Source organism: Rhineura floridana, chromosome 4 (genome assembly GCF_030035675.1).
Source record: "Rhineura floridana isolate rRhiFlo1 chromosome 4, rRhiFlo1.hap2, whole genome shotgun sequence".
NCBI lineage: Eukaryota > Metazoa > Chordata > Lepidosauria > Squamata > Rhineuridae > Rhineura > Rhineura floridana.
The window spans coordinates 121,787,456-121,805,655 of record NC_084483.1 but is presented as its reverse complement, the minus strand read 5'-3'; the positions used below and the strand labels follow the sequence as shown (position 1 = coordinate 121,805,655).

The 18,200-nt window shown below is 40.9% G+C and overlaps 2 protein-coding genes across 4 annotated transcripts in view; both read right to left on the bottom strand.

Annotated features, from left to right (window-relative positions):
* The window catches only part of SNX9 (sorting nexin 9), a 66,662-nt gene extending 55,953 nt beyond the window's left edge, over nucleotides 1–10,709 (bottom strand). Inside the window, exons 1-2 of one of the 3 annotated variants that reach the window (XM_061624227.1) lie at nucleotides 10,312–10,709; nucleotides 8,458–8,505 (exon numbers count right to left, since the gene is read on the bottom strand). In XM_061624227.1, coding sequence (XP_061480211.1) covers nucleotides 8,458–8,466 — 9 coding nt within the window. In that variant the 5' untranslated portion in view covers nucleotides 8,467–8,505; nucleotides 10,312–10,709. The remainder of the gene's footprint in view (nucleotides 1–8,457; nucleotides 8,506–10,311) is intronic. The other 2 variants (XM_061624226.1, XM_061624228.1) reach the window with 2 other exon arrangements.
* A 785-nt stretch (nucleotides 10,710–11,494) lies between these two features.
* Nucleotides 11,495–18,200, bottom strand: part of ZDHHC14 (zinc finger DHHC-type palmitoyltransferase 14) — a 126,214-nt gene continuing 119,508 nt past the window's right edge. Inside the window, exon 10 of the mRNA XM_061624243.1 lies at nucleotides 11,495–12,136. Coding sequence (XP_061480227.1) covers nucleotides 12,119–12,136 — 18 coding nt within the window. The 3' untranslated portion in view covers nucleotides 11,495–12,118. The remainder of the gene's footprint in view (nucleotides 12,137–18,200) is intronic.

Here is an 18,200-nt window from a genome sequence, read left to right as displayed (position 1 = left end):
TTAGGATTGCAGCCTTTGTCTCCAAACATTATAGATTTTCTTTTGGACCATCTCCATAATTACATAAAAGATGTTACATGTTTGTTCTACTGCTTTCTATTTGTTCTTATCATTTACAGGGGAAAAATGGCTTCTACTTTTTTGAGCATAATCAACAGCCTTGTGCTTAGTAGGAGAATACAGGAAATGGTTACTTAAAGTGATTTGTAGGTATGATTCTGCTGCTACTGAAATCAGTGGAAGTTCAGAAAAGCTGAACAGCAGCTTGTGGAGATACTTTCATGGATTGGCTGTATTCAGCTGACAAATAGCTAGTTCTAATAGAGCACTATTACAGTAGGGCCCCACTCATATGGCGAGTTACATTCCAGACCTCTGCCGAAAAGCGAAACCTGCTGAAAAACGGAACTCCATCAATAAAACGGTGACCGACGAACAAAAAATGCCGTAAAAGCAGAACAAGCGCCGTATGAGTGGGGCCTTACTCTAATTGAAAGCCGCCGTATTAGCGGGCCGCCAAAAAGCAGGGCCCTACTGTATTATGATCTCCAATAATTAGGCAAAGACATGGCTTATTTTACCCTACTGTTCTTCCAATGAACTCAGTGGTGTATATAGCCCCTCCAGATTTTATCCTTGCAACAATCCGATGAGGTAAATCAGACTGAGGAAGAATGAACGACTTCAAGGTCACCCAGTGAACTCTTCATGGCTGAATGGGAATTTGAACTTCAGAACCTGGGTCTCCCTGGTTGTAGCAGGACACATTAACCACTTCACCTAGCTGACTTACTTTTTTATAGTACTTATTTCATTATGTAATGCTGAACATTAAAGGCCAGTTCAAATTTTTAAAATAGTCACACAATGAATCCCAACTGTGCTGGAGATGCATTAGTATGGAAAACAGTAACATGCAACCCAGTACATTCAGATATTGCTGCAACTACCTGGAAGCGATTCTTGTGATCATAGCAATTTCTACAGTTGTGAAAATTGCTGCTGGGAAGTTGTGGTTGTATCCATGGATGCATCACGTCACACATTGCTGATTTCAATGCAAATATAACCCTGGCAATAGCATGAGTGCATCATCATGGAGACAATTTTTTTTAATGTATGAACCAGTCCCCCATTATAATACCTTTTTTATAACTGCATTAGTAGTTTGCTTCAACCATACATAAAATCTTTAGTATTGTTTTTCAGATGGACAGTCACATTTGTTGTAGCAAAACCAACAACCTGTGGTATGATAATGACTAACAATTTTATTATGTCATAACCTTTCAAGGGCTGTAATTCACAAATGCTAATGCCATACTAAAACGTGTTAAGTTTTTCAATGTGTCACAGGACTTTTTGTAGTATGTTTGGTGTGTCATTAGTAATATATCAACTATGTGAATTCACAATAAAATGTTAAAATTTTAAGGTGCTACTAAACTGTGGTGCAAGAAACTAGCATGGCTAACCCTATAAAATTAACTGTTCACCAAGTCACAAGACTTGACTTGCTTGCTTTTGGGACACTTACTCTCAGACTATAGGTCACTGCAGTGTAAATTCCACACATCTGCCATGGAGTTGATGGAATGATTGTCCTATCTTGCAGCAGCAACAAGATACACTGAAAATATGCCATGGCAACTGGATTGAACAATTCATCTTAGACCTTGCATATATTTTAAATGCAATACTGTTACTATGGATTATCCTGGCATTTCAAAAATACGTATTCCCAGCTAACCATTTGAACTTTAATAATTTTTATTGCCTCTATCTTTTATTATAGAGCCAGTGTGGTATAGTGGTTAAGGTGGACTATGACCTGGGAGACCAGGGTTCGAATCCCCACATAGCCATAAGAACATAAGAACATAAGAAGAGCCTGCTGGATCAGGCCAGTGGCCCATCTAGTCCAGCATCCTGTTCTCACAGTGGCCAACCAGGTGCCTGGGGGAAGCCCGCAAGCAGGACCCGAGTGCAAGAACACTCTCCCCTCCTGAGGCTTCCGGCAACTGGTTTTCAGAAGCATGCTGCCTCTGACTAGGGTGGCAGAGCACAGCCATCACGGCTAGTAGCCATTGATAGCCCTGTCCTCCATGAATTTGTCTAATCTTCTTTTAAAGCCATCCAAGCTGGTGGCCATTACTGCATCTTGTGGGAGCAAATTCCATAGTTTAACTATGTGCTGAGTAAAGAAGTACTTCCTTTTGTCTGTCCTGAATCTTCCAACATTCAGCTTCTTTGAATGTCCACGAGTTCTAGTATTATGAGAGAGGGAGAAGAACTTTTCTCTATCCACTTTCTCAATGCCATGCATAATTTTATACACTTCTATCATGTCTCCTCTGACCCGCCTTTTCTCTAAACTAAAAAGCCCCAAATGCTGCAACCTTTCCTCGTAAGGGAGTCGCTCCATCCCCTTGATCATTCTGGTTGCCCTCTTCTGAACCTTTTCCAACTCTATAATATCCTTTCTGAGATGAGGCGACCAGAACTGTACACAGTATTCCAAATGCGGTCGCACCATAGATTTATACAATGGCATTATGATATCGGCTGTTTTATTTTCAATACCTTTCCTAATTATTGCTAGCATGGAATTTGCCTTTTTCACAGCTGCCGCACACTGGGTCAACATTTTCATCGTGCTGTCCACCACAACCCCGAGGTCTCTCTCCTGGTCGGTCACCGCCAGTTCAGACCCCATGAGCGTATATGTGAAATTAAGATTTTTTGCTCCAATATGCATAATTTTACACTTGTTTATATTGAATTGCATTTGCCATTTTTCCGCCCATTCACTCAGTTTGGAGAGGTCTTTCTGGAGCTCTTCGCAATCCCTTTTTGTTTTAACAACCCTGAACAATTTAGTGTCGTCAGCAAACTTGGCCACTTCACTGCTCACTCCTAATTCTAGGTCATTAATGAACAAGTCGAAAAGTACAGATCCCAATACCGATCCTTGAGGGACTCCACTTTCTACAGCTCTCCATTGGGAGAACTGTCCGTTTATTCCTACTCTCTGCTTTCTGCTTCTTAACCAATTCCTTATCCACAAGAGGACCTCTCCTCTTATTCCATGACTGCTAAGCTTCCTCAGAAGTCTTTGGTGAGGTACCTTGTCAAACGCTTTTTGAAAGTCTAAGTACACTATGTCCACTGGATCACCTCTATCTATATGCTTGTTGACACTCTCAAAGAATTCTAATAGGTTATTGAGACAGGACTTCCCCTTGCAGAAGCCATGCTGGCTCTGCTTCAGCAAGGCTTGTTCTTCTATGTGCTTAGTTAATCTAGCTTTAATAATACTTTCTACCAGTTTTCCAGGGACAGAAGTTAAGCTAACTGGCCTGTAATTTCCGGGATCCCCTCTGGATCCCTTTTTGAAGATTGGCGTTACATTTGCCACTTTCCAGTCCTCAGGCACGGAGGAGGACCCGAGGGACAAGTTACATATTTTAGTTAGCAGATCAGCAATTTCACATTTGAGTTCTTTGAGAACTCTCGGGTGGATGCCATCCGGGCCCGGTGATTTGTCAGTTTTTATATTATCCATTAAGCTTAGAACTTCCTCTCTCGTTACCACTATTTGTCTTAGTTCCTCAGAATCCCTTCCTGCAAATGTTAGTTCAGGTTCAGGGATCCGCCCTATATCTTCCACTGTGAAGACAGATGCAAAGAATTCATTTAGCTTCTCTGCAATCTCCTTATCGTTCTTTAGTACACCTTTGACTCTCTTATCATCCAAGGGTCCAATTGTCTCCCTAGATGGTCTCCTGCTTTGAATGTATTTATAGAATTTTTTGTTGTTGGTTTTTATGTTCTTAGCAATGTGCTCCTCAAATTCTTTTTTAGCATCCCTTATTGTCTTCTTGCATTTCTTTTGCCAGAGTTTGTGTTCTTTTTTATTTTCTTCATTTGGACAAGACTTCCATTTTCTGAAGGAAGACTTTTTGCCTCTAAGAGCTTCCTTGACTTTGCTCGTTAACCATGCTGGTATCTTCTTGGCCCTGGCGGTACCTTTTCTGATCTGCGGTATGCAATCCAGTTGAGCTTCTAATATAGTGTTTTTAAACAACTTCCTAGCATTTTCGAGTGATGTGACCCTCTGGACTTTGTTTTTCAGCTTTCTTTTTACCAATCCCCTCATTTTTGTGAAGTTTCCTCTTTTGAAGTCAAATGTGACCATGTTGGATTTTCTTGGCAATTGGCCAGTTACATGTATGTTTAATTTAATAGCACTGTGGTCACTGCTCCCAATCGGTTCGACAACACTTACATCTCGCACCAGGTCCCGGTCCCCACTGAGGATTAAGTCCAGGGTTGCCGTCCCTCTGGTCGGTTCCATGACCAACTGGTCTAGGGAATAGTCATTTAGAATATCTAGAAACTTTGCTTCTTTGTCATGACTGGAACACATATGCAGCCAGTCTATGTCCGGGTAGTTGAAGTCACCCATTACTACCACATTTCCTAGTTTGGATGCTTCCTCAATTTCATATCTCATCTCAAGGTCTCCCTGAGCATTTTGATCAGGGGGACGATAGATCGTTCCCAGTATTAAGTCCCTCCTGGGGCATGGTATCACCACCCACAACGATTCTGTGGAGGAGTCTGCCTCTTTTGGGGTTTCGAGCTTGCTGGATTCAATGCCTTCTTTCACGTATAGAGCGACTCCGCCACCAATACGTCCTTCCCTGTCCTTCCGATATAGTTTATATCCAGGGATAACCGTATCCCACTGGTTTTCTCCATTCCACCAGGTCTCCGTTATGCTCACTATATCAATGCTCTTCTCTAAGACCAAGCATTCCAGTTCTCCCATCTTGGTTCGGAGGCTCCTAGCATTAAGCGTACAGGCACTTGTAAGCAGTGTCTCTCTTCAAGTGTCTTTGGCACTTGTGGTTAGGCCTGTGGTAATTTTGCTCTTCTGAATTTATATCCTGTGCCCCTGCTCTCACAATGCCTACTTCTAGGCCTACCCCTTTTAAAATTTCATCATTTCTTTGGTTTTTATCCCAGGGGGGAGGTTTATTCCGAACCGGACCTTTCTCAGCTCCTGTCGGGTTTCCCCCCTCAGTCAGTTTAAAAGCTGCTCTGCTACCTTTTTAATTTTAAGTGCCAGCAGTCTGGTTCCATTCTGGTTCAAGTGGAGCCCGTCCCTTTTGTACAGGCCCGGCTTGTCCCAAAATGTTCCCCAGTGCCTAACAAATCCGAACCCTTCCACCCGACACCATCGTCTCACCCACGCATTGAGACTGCGAAGCTGGGCCTGTCTGGCTGGTCCTGCGCGTGGAACCGGTAGCATTTCAGAGAAAGCCACCTTGGAGGTCCTGGCTTTCAGCATCCTACCTAGCAACCTAAATTTTGCTTCCAGGACCTCACGGCTGCATTTCCCCATGTCATTGGTGCCAACGTGCACCACGACCACTGACTCCTTCCCAGCACTGTCTACCAAACTATCTAAACGACGGGCGATATCCGCAACCTTCGCACCAGGCAGGCAAAACACCTTGCGGTCTACACGCCCATCACACACCCCACTGTCTATGTTCCTAATGATTGAATCACCCACTACAAGGATCCCTCCACCCCCTGGAAATATATCCTCGGCACGAGAGGATAGCTGCTCATCCCCCAAGGAATGGGTCCCTTCTAAGGGATCGTTTCCCTCTTCCTCAGCTGGATGCTCTCCTTCCCCGAGACCATCGTTCTCCATGATAGCAGGAGAGCTATCATCGTTGGAGTGGGACACAGCTATAACGTCCCTGAAGGCCTCCTCCACACACCTCTCTGCCTCTCTCAGCTTTTCCAGGTCTGCCACCTTGGCCTCAAGGAAATGAAGTCGTTCTCGGAGAGCCAGGAGCTCATTGCACCGAGAGCACACCCACGACTGCTGTCCAGCAGGCAGATAGTCGTACATGCTGCAGGCGGTGCAAAACACTGGAAAGCCCCCACACCCCTGCTGGCTTCTTACCTGCATAGTTTTGTTTAAGGTTTATTACGTCAATGGGTTGGAGACTGCGGTTTAGTTGAGGTCAGGGAACAGACGGGCAGAGTGGGGGGCCCTGGCCTCCTCGCCCTGCTGCCGAACTCGCTCTGCTGCTTAACTCCCCTTGACGCTTTGTCAGCTGGGGCCTTGACTCCTCGTCAGCTGGGGCTCCCTCTAGCTCATGGAGCAGGCTTCATGAAGCTCACTGGGTGACCTTGGGCCAGTCACTGCCTCTCAGCCTCAGAGGGAGGCAATGGTAAACCTCCTCTGAATATCGCTTACCTTGAAAACCCTATTTGTAGGGTTGCCATAAGTCGGAATCGACTTGAAGGCAGTCCATTTCCATTTCATCTTTTATTATACTTGGACTGATTTTTTTTAAAAAATAAACTGTTATAAATATTATCCAATTAATGTCTTAAAATACGACTTCGAAGTTATTTTTGGAAAATGTGAGCATTGCCTCTGATACCTGAAACTCATAGTATTTAAGAGTAAATAAGTTGGAAATATGAACAAAACAGGATATCAAAACAAAATTATATTTTATAAATTAACATGCTACAAGCTTTTTATTTTTAAGCTTTTTATTATTCCTGAATGTTTCTAGATTTTTGATTTATCGTTCACAGTACAATTTTTTCTAAGTAAAGGATAGGGCAATCTGTAATTTCCCTCTAGAAAACTAGTCAAATAAAAAATGTAGTGAGCCTCTACGTTTACAGAATGAAGTTGTGTATGTCTGGCACTGAAACAATGACCCTTCACTTCCTTTGAGCACAGTGTAGTGGCCTATTCCAACACTGAAATAAGCACCAATTGGACTACGTTTCTGCTACTGCCCAAGCGGAAAACCTTCAATAGCTTTGGCTTTCAACAGCTGGCAAGAGGAAATTCACATTGCACTCTGGTATTAAAAGTGCTTTGTAAATATATTTGCATGTCAAACAGTTAAGAGATGTCAACAGAGAACAGCACTATAAGGCTTAGAAATAGTTTTGGAATTCTTCAAAAAAAATCTAAATATAGGTAACAAAGTGGTGTTGCTTTCATATACTTCCAATGATTTAAAATAAGGTTTTTTTCACAGAAGCCATCAGACCCAAATAAAACTGCCTAAGCAAGTCAAATAGCTGATGAATAGACCATCCTCATCTCATTGCCACTGTATCCAGGATGTACAAGAAAGGCACATACAGCATCACAAACTCTGGCTTCTCTTCCAAACTTACTTTACCCTTTTGCTCCTTCCCACAGCTGACAGTTATCTAATTGGTGAAGGAGCACACAGAGATTCTCTGTGTGTGCTTGCATATGCATACTGTCCACTGCTCTGCATGAGGACCCATGGACTGAGGCCAAAAGACAGTAAAACATTCAGACAGGAATTCCTTCTTTCCTCTTACCCTCATTCTTCTGCCCAGTTCAAGTACCACTCACCCAACATACTGGACTGCATACAAGAATGGCTGCAGAGCTCCTTCCTTATGCTTGCCTTCAATACCTCAATCAAAGCCTATATACTTCCCATTTTAAAGCAAGCCAATAAAATAACCATGACTAGTAAATTCCACAAATAAAGCAAACTGCATTTCCCACTACTGGAATCTCCCCCCTCTTTTTCTTTTTTTAAAAAGGGAATCATGTTACTTTATCAACTTTATACACAGCATACACAACTACTGTCAGAAGATACTTAAAAGTAATGTAATTGTTCTGGTTTATTATTCCACTTTCATTATACTTTTACATTATCCAGGATTATATTATCAAATGTCCAGCTACAGGCAGGGAAAGGAACTCAACTAATATAAAATCAAAACAAGAAATTAAACAAAAAGCTGATCAGTTTCAGGAACTGAAACTACTTCATTTCCATACAGCTAGCTATTCACAATTATTTTTAAGATCTCATAACTGCACATCCCAAACTAGTCATAATACAGAATATCAGTAAATTCAATAATGAAAGTATAAGAAAACAATACATCTTAACCATAACCTTTAAACTGAGAACTCACAATGAATTAATTTCAATATTGCTTGTGGTTAGTATACATAAAAAATACCTTAAACGAAGAAAGAAAGCTTTTTATACCCATGATAAGGCAAGAGTATTACTCAGCAATTGTTCCTTGTGATTAGTCTTTTTAAAACTTGGTCTTAACTCATTTTTCCCTTTCCTGCTTAAATGCTGAGCATTGAAAAATAAAGTCTAAACTACAGAGAGCTTGATCTGGTTTTGAAGATCCTGATTAGACTGATCTTCAGAACTGGATCAAGTTCTTTGTAGTTTAGCCTTTATTTTTCAGTACTTAGTACTCGGAATTCAAGCAGGAAAGGAAAAAACGAGTTAAGACCAAGTTTTAAGGCATTTCCTCAGGAATTTTGCCTGAACTGGTCTGCAATAAAGAACTGGAATGAGACCCATTGCGATTGATCAGATTCAGTCTTACTTGTGCCATAGCTTCAGTGAAGCCACAGATCTCTCAGCCTCAGCTCATCTATAAAATGGAAGGAAAAACAACCAGGGATAATTACAACAGGAAATATAATTAACTATGTAAAAGCATGTTTGCCAAGCAAGAGAGCTTCACAAATCATAGACAGTAGTAATAAATGTGGTGTTTTAGAAAGTGGCATTTTTTTAAAACAAAATTTCTGGAAGACTACATAACAACTTTTAAGAATTAAAGAAAAATGGAAATGGACTGCCTTCAAGTCGATCCCAACTTATAGTGACCCTATGAATAGGGTTTTCATTGTAAGCGGTATTCAGAGGTGGTTTACCACTGCCCTCCTCTGAGGCTGAGAGGCAGTGACTGGCCCAAGGTCACCCAGTGAGCTTCATGACTTTGGGGATTCGAACCCTGGTCTCCCAGGTCGTAGCCCAGCACCTTAACCACTACACCACACTGGCTCTCTTAAGAATTAAAGCACTTAAAAAAAAAAAGTCTATAGCTGTAACTGGGCAATGGAGAAAAGTGTGAAAGCATGACTAAATTAAACCTTTAAGATACAATTCCAAAACATGTGCATAAAAAGAACCAAAAAATCTTTTTTAAAAAAAGACAGCTACAACCACATTTCATATTTTTTTTCATCATCTGTGGGTTGGAAATACTAGTTGTAATTATGCATGAGCCAAATTAGTGTATGAGATAATCAAGAAAAGTAAAGAGGATGTATTTAAATATGCTTGGTGGCCAATTTTTCATAGCTTGCCTTCAGGACAATTAAAAAAAAGAACCACATGAAATAGCTGTAGAATTTAAACATTTACAGTATGAACACTGTACCAAGTTGTTTCTAAGTTCCCACATACACTATACTAACATCAATCAGCTGCTCCCTTAGCACTTTTCTCCACCCCAGAAAAGTATTTTTGAAATGTTTTCTTACAACCCAGAAAGCACATCTAGGCTGCAACTCAAAACACACTTACTAGCAAGGCAGACCAGTTTAACTACGGGGCTTGCTTCCTAGTAAACATACACAGGATGGTGTTGTTAAGCTACTATAGATCTGTAATGTTTGCATTTCATCATGGAAAAAACTATTTTTTTAGAATTATAAAACATAAGAGATGCTACCATTGGGACGACCAGTAACAGGTACTGTGTAAAAAATGTGAACACACCTACAAATAATGGGCAGGAGTTAGAGAGCAGGTTTTTATACTGTCGCATATTATTGTTTTCAAGCGCTGAGCTCGGGAAAAGTTATTTATGGAGTAACGACAGAGCCCGACAGATGAAGGGATCTGAGCCTTTTATCACAGCCAGTCATTCATTTCACTGTTTACCAGGGGTTAATGAACATCTCACTAGCGAAGAGAAACTCTTTCCAAAGGCACGTAAAAGTCTGGAGGCTCTCTCCAGTCTTTCCACCCGTTTGCTGGCCCACAGCAGAAGGTATGCTTGAGGCCCAAACGTACGTGTACGTGTGTCTGTAAGGATACAATACACGAAGTGTACCAAATGACTTCAATTGCGGGGCGGGAGGAGGAAAAACGCCTCCAACACCGTCCTTTGACATGCCCCCTCCTCAGTCACCAACAGACCCCCAGCGCTGGCGGGCAAAGAGTGCCGCCCAACAGCCCTCCAGTTTCTCCTAACCCTGGAGACACCCCCCCCGCTCTAAGCCGTTCTCGCAAAAACTATCACCACCCCACCCTCCTCGCCCGAGTTATTTCAAACAAACAAAAAGCGGTGCTGGTGAGGGGAGCCAGAGTTGACCATCTATGACCGGGTGTGGAGGAAACTCAGGGTGGCTGCAGCGTGCTGGGGTCGGGGGCGCTTTCTCCTCACCTTGGTGGCCATGGTAGGGCTGCGGCGGCAAGTCGCTCCCCCCTACCAGGGAATGAGCTCTGGCTGGTTCCTCTGCCTCTAGGTCCCTCCTACTGGGCCGCGGCGTCGGAGAGGAAGGGGGAGGAGAAGGGTGGTGGTGGCTGCGACGGCAGCGTTCCCTGCGCCTTTCTCAGCCAACCAGCCGCCTGCCACCGCCTCCTCTTTTCGGGTGCCTGAAGCTCCCTGGTCACTCGACAGATGGAAGGCAAGCACCTCACGACAAAGCGATGCCCCTCGCGCTTCCTTTCGCCTGCCTTTCTCTTTCCTTTTGCCTCTTCCTCGTTCGTTCGCCCGTACCCAGGGGCGGAGTTTCACTAGGGCGTCCCGAAACCCAGGCAAGGAAAGGGACGGGAAGAAGTCACAGCAGCCCTCTCAGCCAGTATCCTGGCGCGCACGTGATGCGACTGCGAGAGGGCGCCACGGCCAACTTCTTTGGAGATGAGAGTTGGGACTGAGTTTCTCTTTCAATTTTGGTCCCTTCACTTCCCTCACCCAATCCTTCGTTGCCGATGTGGCCATGAGGGTGCTACCTAATTATAGCGTCTGCTAAACGTTTCCCCATATTGGCAGCGTTACGCTACAGCGTCGAGGAACTGCTGCTATTCTGCTTCTACGATAGTAGTAGTAAAAATTGTATTGAGCAGCATCCTAAAAAAACAAAACAAAACTGGGAGCTGTACCGAACGCATAGAAAGGAAGGCCCTACCTGGATACTTCGTATGGAATAAGTCCCATTGAATGCAGTGAGACTTACTTTCGAGTATAGGAATGCACAGATTTACATACAACCTTAGACTCACTTATCTGGGGAGGGGGAACCCTATGCTCAGTGGGACTTATAAATATATGTGCTGTTCCATGGGACTTCGAAGCTGACATGTATTGCCCTGTTAAGCTGACCCCTGTGCAATTTTCTTGCAAACCAGACCTATTGAAGCCAGTGAAATTTACTTATGAGCAAACATATATAGGCTTAGGCTATTCAAATCCTGTGGCATCTTAAAGACTAACAAATTGATTGTGACCTAATGCCTTAATTTCACGAAAATATGTCACAATAAATATCAGTTCTGAAGGTGCCTCGAGACTGTTGATTTTGTCACAGCAGTCAGACATGAATCTTTACAACAATGTTGTGAAGTAGATAAATATTATTTATCTCCATATTACAGGCAGGTGCTTAGAGACTGTTGGGCACACATAACCTCATTTGCAGCATTACCTCATCTCTATCCATCCCACTGCCATTCCCTTCACCATCCCCTCCCCCCATCTCTAGTGACACTGATGAGGCTAAGGGGAAGCCTTTTAACAATGCCCCTATGCAGGGAAAGTCCTGAGTTTGTCAGTTGCACAGGAGCCCAGAATGGTAGGAGATGGGGTGAGGGGTTAAAGGAATGACTGGAAGCAGATACCCATCTTCAAGGAAAAGGAGAAGTAGTAAAGGAGTTGTACCATAATGGTGACCAAAGAGGGAGGAGAGGTTAATGTCAAAAAGCCGTTCTCAGATGTCTATGCAACAAAACATAATGTTTGCAATTCAGCCTGTTTTACAGCTTGCTGGTGCTGCTCAGTCTCCTCTGAGTGGCTTTCTCGATTATGTCTCATAACTACAGTTGACAGAAGCCAAACTAGAATGCAATTTACCAGTGTAAGTTTATGCAAAAAGCAAGTATAATTCAGGTTATTCTCTGTTAGTGTATCTGAAGAATCCATGTTTTCTGAGAACCTTCCCGGTGCACTTTGAATACTTCGGTAAACTGAAGACTTATTTGGATGGAGGAATCTGAAACAGACAAGAATTAAGAAAAATCAAAAATGATGTGTTAGAAATGCCTTTCCACAAAGTTAAGGAATCACTTTGCACACAGTACTTTTTCCATCCTGCAAATATCAACAAATTTTTTAACCCTGGCTTAATCACTGCTTCTAGATTAAGATGCAACTGGAGAGCTTTGTGTAATTGTCCAACAATCACACATGTGAACCCCCAATTTCTTTCTCTTCATCCTTGGTTGCTGAGGAGTGCTTTGACTATCCAGGATAGGCATGGGGTTAGGATGAGATAGCTGTGCTAAAATGCCAGCTGTCAACCTTTATTGACTGGATTCCATCTATATGTAACAAATTTAGGCATGCCTAAAACCACCAAATTAAATTGATCAGACTGCACATTTCTTGCTCCTTGATCTTAACTACGACGACTTGAAAGGGCATCCTATTAATTTCATTGCCATTTATATCTTTTTCCTTAGGCAGTTTTTTATAACAGTGCTCCAACTCTCCTATTAGAAAGGAGTGAAAGTGAAAGTGAAAGTCATAACAATTGCAGATCTCAGTGGGATGTGGAAACCAAACAAAATCAAAAGAAGTTTGGATCTGTGAGAAAGCATCTGAAAAAACAACTACCTTTCTCCTCAGTTCATGGCTATGATTCTTTTGGAGAGAAGAGGGTGAATGGCTCCTCTGATTGATTTTTTGTATCACTGTTGGTCCTTAAATTTCTTACGCACTTGGCTCTAAAATTATTGATGTCAGGCTGATTATTTCTCATGTCTATGCCTATGTTCAAGTAGAACAAATTTACTTACTCCAGTTAGATTAGATCACACTCACTCCAACTTGTGACAACGGCCTTGATAAACACTTTGCTTTTAAAAAAATAAGTTATGTGTTTGATCAGATAACATTATGTAACACAGAAATGTATCAGTATATTTTATTTCATATTTCAAGTTGAAGAGGAATGTTAACAATGTGATTCACTGATTTACCAAAATTCCAAAAATCTAACTCTAACAGACATTTCTGCTATCTTTTTGGCGCCTTTTGAAGACTTTCCTCTTTCAACAAGCCTTTTAAGTTGAGACCTATCCCAGTCTGCATCTGTGTCAGAATTCTTTAATATGTTTTTTTAATAATGTTTTTAACCCTTTTTAAGGTTGTTATTTAAAATGTTTTTAATGCTGTTTTGTTTTAATGTATTTTAAGTTTATGATGTTTTAAAGTGTTTTAGTGCTTTGTTTGCTGCCCTGGGCTCCTGCTGGGAGGAAGAGCGGGATACAAATTAAATAAATAAATAATAAATAACTGGTTTAGTGCCACTGTTCATTTAATCCAGTGGAGAGCTCTCCTACTTGATGCTACCAGCTCTACAACTGCCCATGCTGCAGCCTCTGATGATGATTAGATTTATTACCTGCCTTTCACCAAAAGGTCTCAAGGTGGTTCACAACAATATAAAATACAATACTGAAATCAGTTTAAAACAATTAAAATTAGCTAGAAAAGGCCCTAAAACACATATGTCAAGTGTCAAAGGCCAGGGTGAAGCGGTGCATCTTCAGCATACCACAAAAGCTGTGTAATGGGGGTTGCCGCAGCATACCATGAAAGCTGCATAATGGGGGTCGCCAGCCTAGTGCCCACAGGTGTCATGGTGCCCATGAAGGCCTTCATTAACGCCCCCAGGCAGGGGTCCCATATTTTTTAATAAAGTAAATCTCTAGCCCTCCTAGAAAGAAGTTAAGAAGCAAAACGTAGGCAACCTTCTCAGCAATTTCTGTGAAATGAGCCAGCCTAGATTCTCCTGTCTGTCAATGTTTTTAGCCAATGAGTCAGTGCTGCGACTGCTAAGTGAGTTGTTTGGACACCAGGCAACAGGAATCCCTGGGGTCCCAAAGAGCTTCTGTTTTCCCCTCCCCATTAGTGCATTTCCCCCTCTTCTGTCTTAATTTCTAGTAGTCCTTTGAATCTCCATAGTTCTACTTTTCTTCCTAGCCACTAGGATGCATCTTTCTTGTGGTGGGCTCATCTGAGATAAGGTACTCCCTAATGTTATTTTCTACTCACTAGAAGTTATTTACTACTAAGTGTGAGCAGGTGTTAAAGAATCCCCTCCCAAATGGCAAATGCAAAATTTGAACACTTTGCAAAGAGGCTTAGACATATCTCCTACCTAAAGCCTACCTCACTAAGAATTCACTGTATAGTGAATTTTCAGTACAGTGGTATACATGTTTACTTTAGAAATAATTCTCTTTGTGTTTAATGGCACTTACTCCCAGGCAAGTGGGTACAGGATGACAGCCTATATTTTGGTTTAGGATTGGCATTGGGGAAAACTGGGTTCTTGTGCCTTAACAGTTGTATCTCCCCAGGACAAGCAGAACATAGCTGACTTCCCATGGTAAACATGAGGTTGTCTGGGGGCAGGGGAGAGAAGCAGCAATGGCTGTCCTCTCTCTAGTTTTGTGTTATGCCACTGGTCAAAATGTGCCACTGGTCCAAAAAGGTTATGACCCCTGTATAAAAGAATAGGACCCTGCCAGCTTTGCAACCACACCTTAAACTATAATCTTTGCAGATTATAATGAAGTTACAGATTTGTTTATTTCTATGAATAAAAATGACTGTGTATGAATTGTTACTAACAAGAACATTTTCCTTATGAGTAACAATACACAATTATTTTTACTCAAGGTTCTAATCACTCATGCATTTCAACCTTTTTAAAACTCTCCCAGAAAACATTAACGTCATTATATTTCCTTTTAAGTACTGAGTTTCATCAGAGTAAATTTAGTTTTTCAGATATCAGTACCCTCTTCCTCTTTCATAACTAAGAATACATTTCTTGGCCTAATTACACTCCCTACAGCCTGCAAAGGGCCAATACTGGTCTGCATTTTAATGAGTTGCTTTTCTTCATATTTTTATATAGATGTCACACAACAGCAGTTGTACAAAGGCATTTTTAATAATCTGACAAACGCACCCAGTGCCTTACTTCATTGTTTTAATAACCAACAATGAAATTCAATTATCAATTGTAGAGACTGGACACTGGCATATATTTTCAAAATTGGATAAGACAGTATCTCATATAATTTTGACATTTTTTTGGTAAGACAATCTCACATGTGCTAGACACTACATGATGATGATGATGATTTAAAATATTGCACTGCCAGACAAAACAGATGTTCTTCTGATTAAGAGCACTTTCAGTACTTATCTCAACAGTTCATTACAATTTCTGTTTCTACTTCATCATATTAATCCAATTAATCTATCAATTTCAGACACTGAAAACACTTCCTACAACAGTTCAGTAGCATGCAACGGTCCATTAGATTTTGGATGCTTTGCAACAACTCTCTTTGCAGCCACTAACAAATGTTCAACAAGGATATTATGGTTAGGTACATCAGGGGTTTTTTCAATATATATATAATAAAATTCAGCAGTATCACAAAAGAATCTAGCCTCAGGTTAATCCCAGTCATTATAGAAAAAACATTTCCCAAAACAGACCTCCCATGTATGTATGAAATTAGCACATTCACATTGCATTTCCAGCAATTAAGTCATTTTGTAAATCCTGTTCTTTGTGGTGTACTCTATTGTCTATACAACATTTTATACTGCTCCTTAATATCCTATGCAAGTAAAGTAATGTTCAAGATTCTACAACAAAGGCTCTTACCATATATGGAGCGAGAAATGCCAGACGTCCAAGCTGGATTTAGAAAGGAAAGAGGCACCAGAGGTCATATCGCAAACATATGTTGAATAATGGAACAGACCAAGGAATTTCAGAAGAAAATCACCCTGTGCTTTATAGATTACAGCAAAGCCTTTGACTGTGTAGATCATGAAAAACTATGGAATGCTTTAAAAGCAATGGGGGTGCCACAGCATCTGATTGTTCTGATGTGCAACCTATACTCTGGACAAGAGGCTACTGTTAAGGACAGAATACGGAGAAACCGACTGGTTCCCTCTTGGAAAGGGTGTGAGACGGGTGTATTTTATCACCCTATTTGTTTAATCTGTATGCAGAACATATCATATGGAAGGCAGGATTGGACCAAGATGGAGATGTGAAAATTGGAGGGAGAAATATCAGTAACAGTGAAAAAAGCAGATAAGAGAAAAATCAACTAATTTGAAATGTGGTGTTGAAGGAGAGCTTTGCGCATACCATGGACTGCAAAAAAGACAAATAATTGGGTGTTAGAACAAATTAAACCAGAACTCTCACTAGAAGCGAAAACTTTGGACACATCATGAGAAGACATGATTCACTAGAAAAGACAATAATGCTGGCAAGGGAGTAGAAAATGAGGAAGGCCAAACAAGAGATGGATTGATTCCATAAAGGAAGCCCCAGACCTGAACTTACAAGATCTGAACAGGGCGGTTCACAACAGATACTCTTGGACGTCACAGATTCATAGGGTCGCCATAAGTCATAATCGACTTGAAGGCACATAACAACAACCACCTCTCAAGGATAACAAAAATAACCTAATAGATTTTTATACACATTCCCAATCCTCTTACATAATTGGAACAAGTTCCAATACACATTACACATGTGTTTTCATACACATCATCCTTTAAGATCATACTCAACATCTTGCTAATTTTTGATCATAATCCCTTATATTGGTATCTCACTTGCAATTGGTATCTCACTTGCAATTTTTGTCTACAGAAATGTCAAAAATTTATAATTATCTACTGAGCTTCCAATATATTTAATATTCCACAGTCTATGATTTGAGTTGAATGCTAGTTCTTGGGCAATGGATACCAAAGGCTAAATATGTGGGAATAGAATTTGTCCATATATGTCCAATGATGCAAAAATATGAGAGTATAACCATTTTTACATATTAATCTAGATTGTTCTTGGATAACAATAATATGGGATAAAGATATGTTCTTACTGCAAACTATATCATATCACAGCATTCTCTTTATGAAACCATTTTATTAACCAACTAATCTGAGCAACCTTGGAATAAATGTTAACATTAGATATCGCTAAACCTAGGGTTTTTGTTGTTGTTGTGTTTGTTTGTCAAGCATTAGCTCTTCTTTCCTTCCCAAATAAAACTTACGGGTTTTGGGTGGCCCTTGGCAAGATGCTGGCTTTTCGGCCCACTTTATCTGCCTGAGAGAAGGAGGCTGTGTCTGTCACAATTGTGGTGTTATGAAGAACGCCAGACTTGGTGAACGACACAGCTAACAGGATGATCTTGGGTCAGTCACATTCTCTCAGCCTAACCTACCTCAAAAGGAGTAGCTGTGAGGGAAAAAAATATGTAATCTGTTGTTTGCCACTGAATTCTTTGGAAAAAAGGTAGAACACAATGGCATTCTTATTTCATATTAATTTTGTTTCTAGGGAGTCTAGTCATCATCACTTAGTCTAAATGTTTATTGTAGCAGTGACATTGTTTTCTTTCTGGGAAACATGTCTGTAACAGTCTCCCAAATAATGGTATGAAGCATCTTGTGTTAGAAAAGTACTTTCTAATATGCTCGAGTTGAAATTAGTAATTGTATCAAATGTAATACCAAGATCTATAATCCTGGGCACAGTTACACTGCTAACATCCTGTTGTAGCTGAAGGGGTTAAGTAGCCTAACTGTGCATGGGCTTACAGTCAAAGAGTTAGCTACCAAAAGAGATCACTTTCCCAACAACTTATAACACATAGTTTACTTGATATGTTCTCTTTAGGTGCACTTAACAAGGATGATACCAAATGCTGCAGGAACCCATTCAAAGCATCAACTTGTCAGATTTAAATGTGAACATGTGAAATCTGTCCAGGGCTGGATATTTATTTAGGAGTTTGTCTAACACATAACACAATAAACAATATAAGGTTACAATATATAAATTAGATATAATTTATATATACACATGGGCTGTTTTTTGCAAGTATCCAAAAGGCCGCATGTGTACGACGTTCTATAGAATTGTTTACAGTTGTCGGCAAGCGAGTCACAACAATGATATTCAATACTTACCAAAATTATCTTCATTTTGT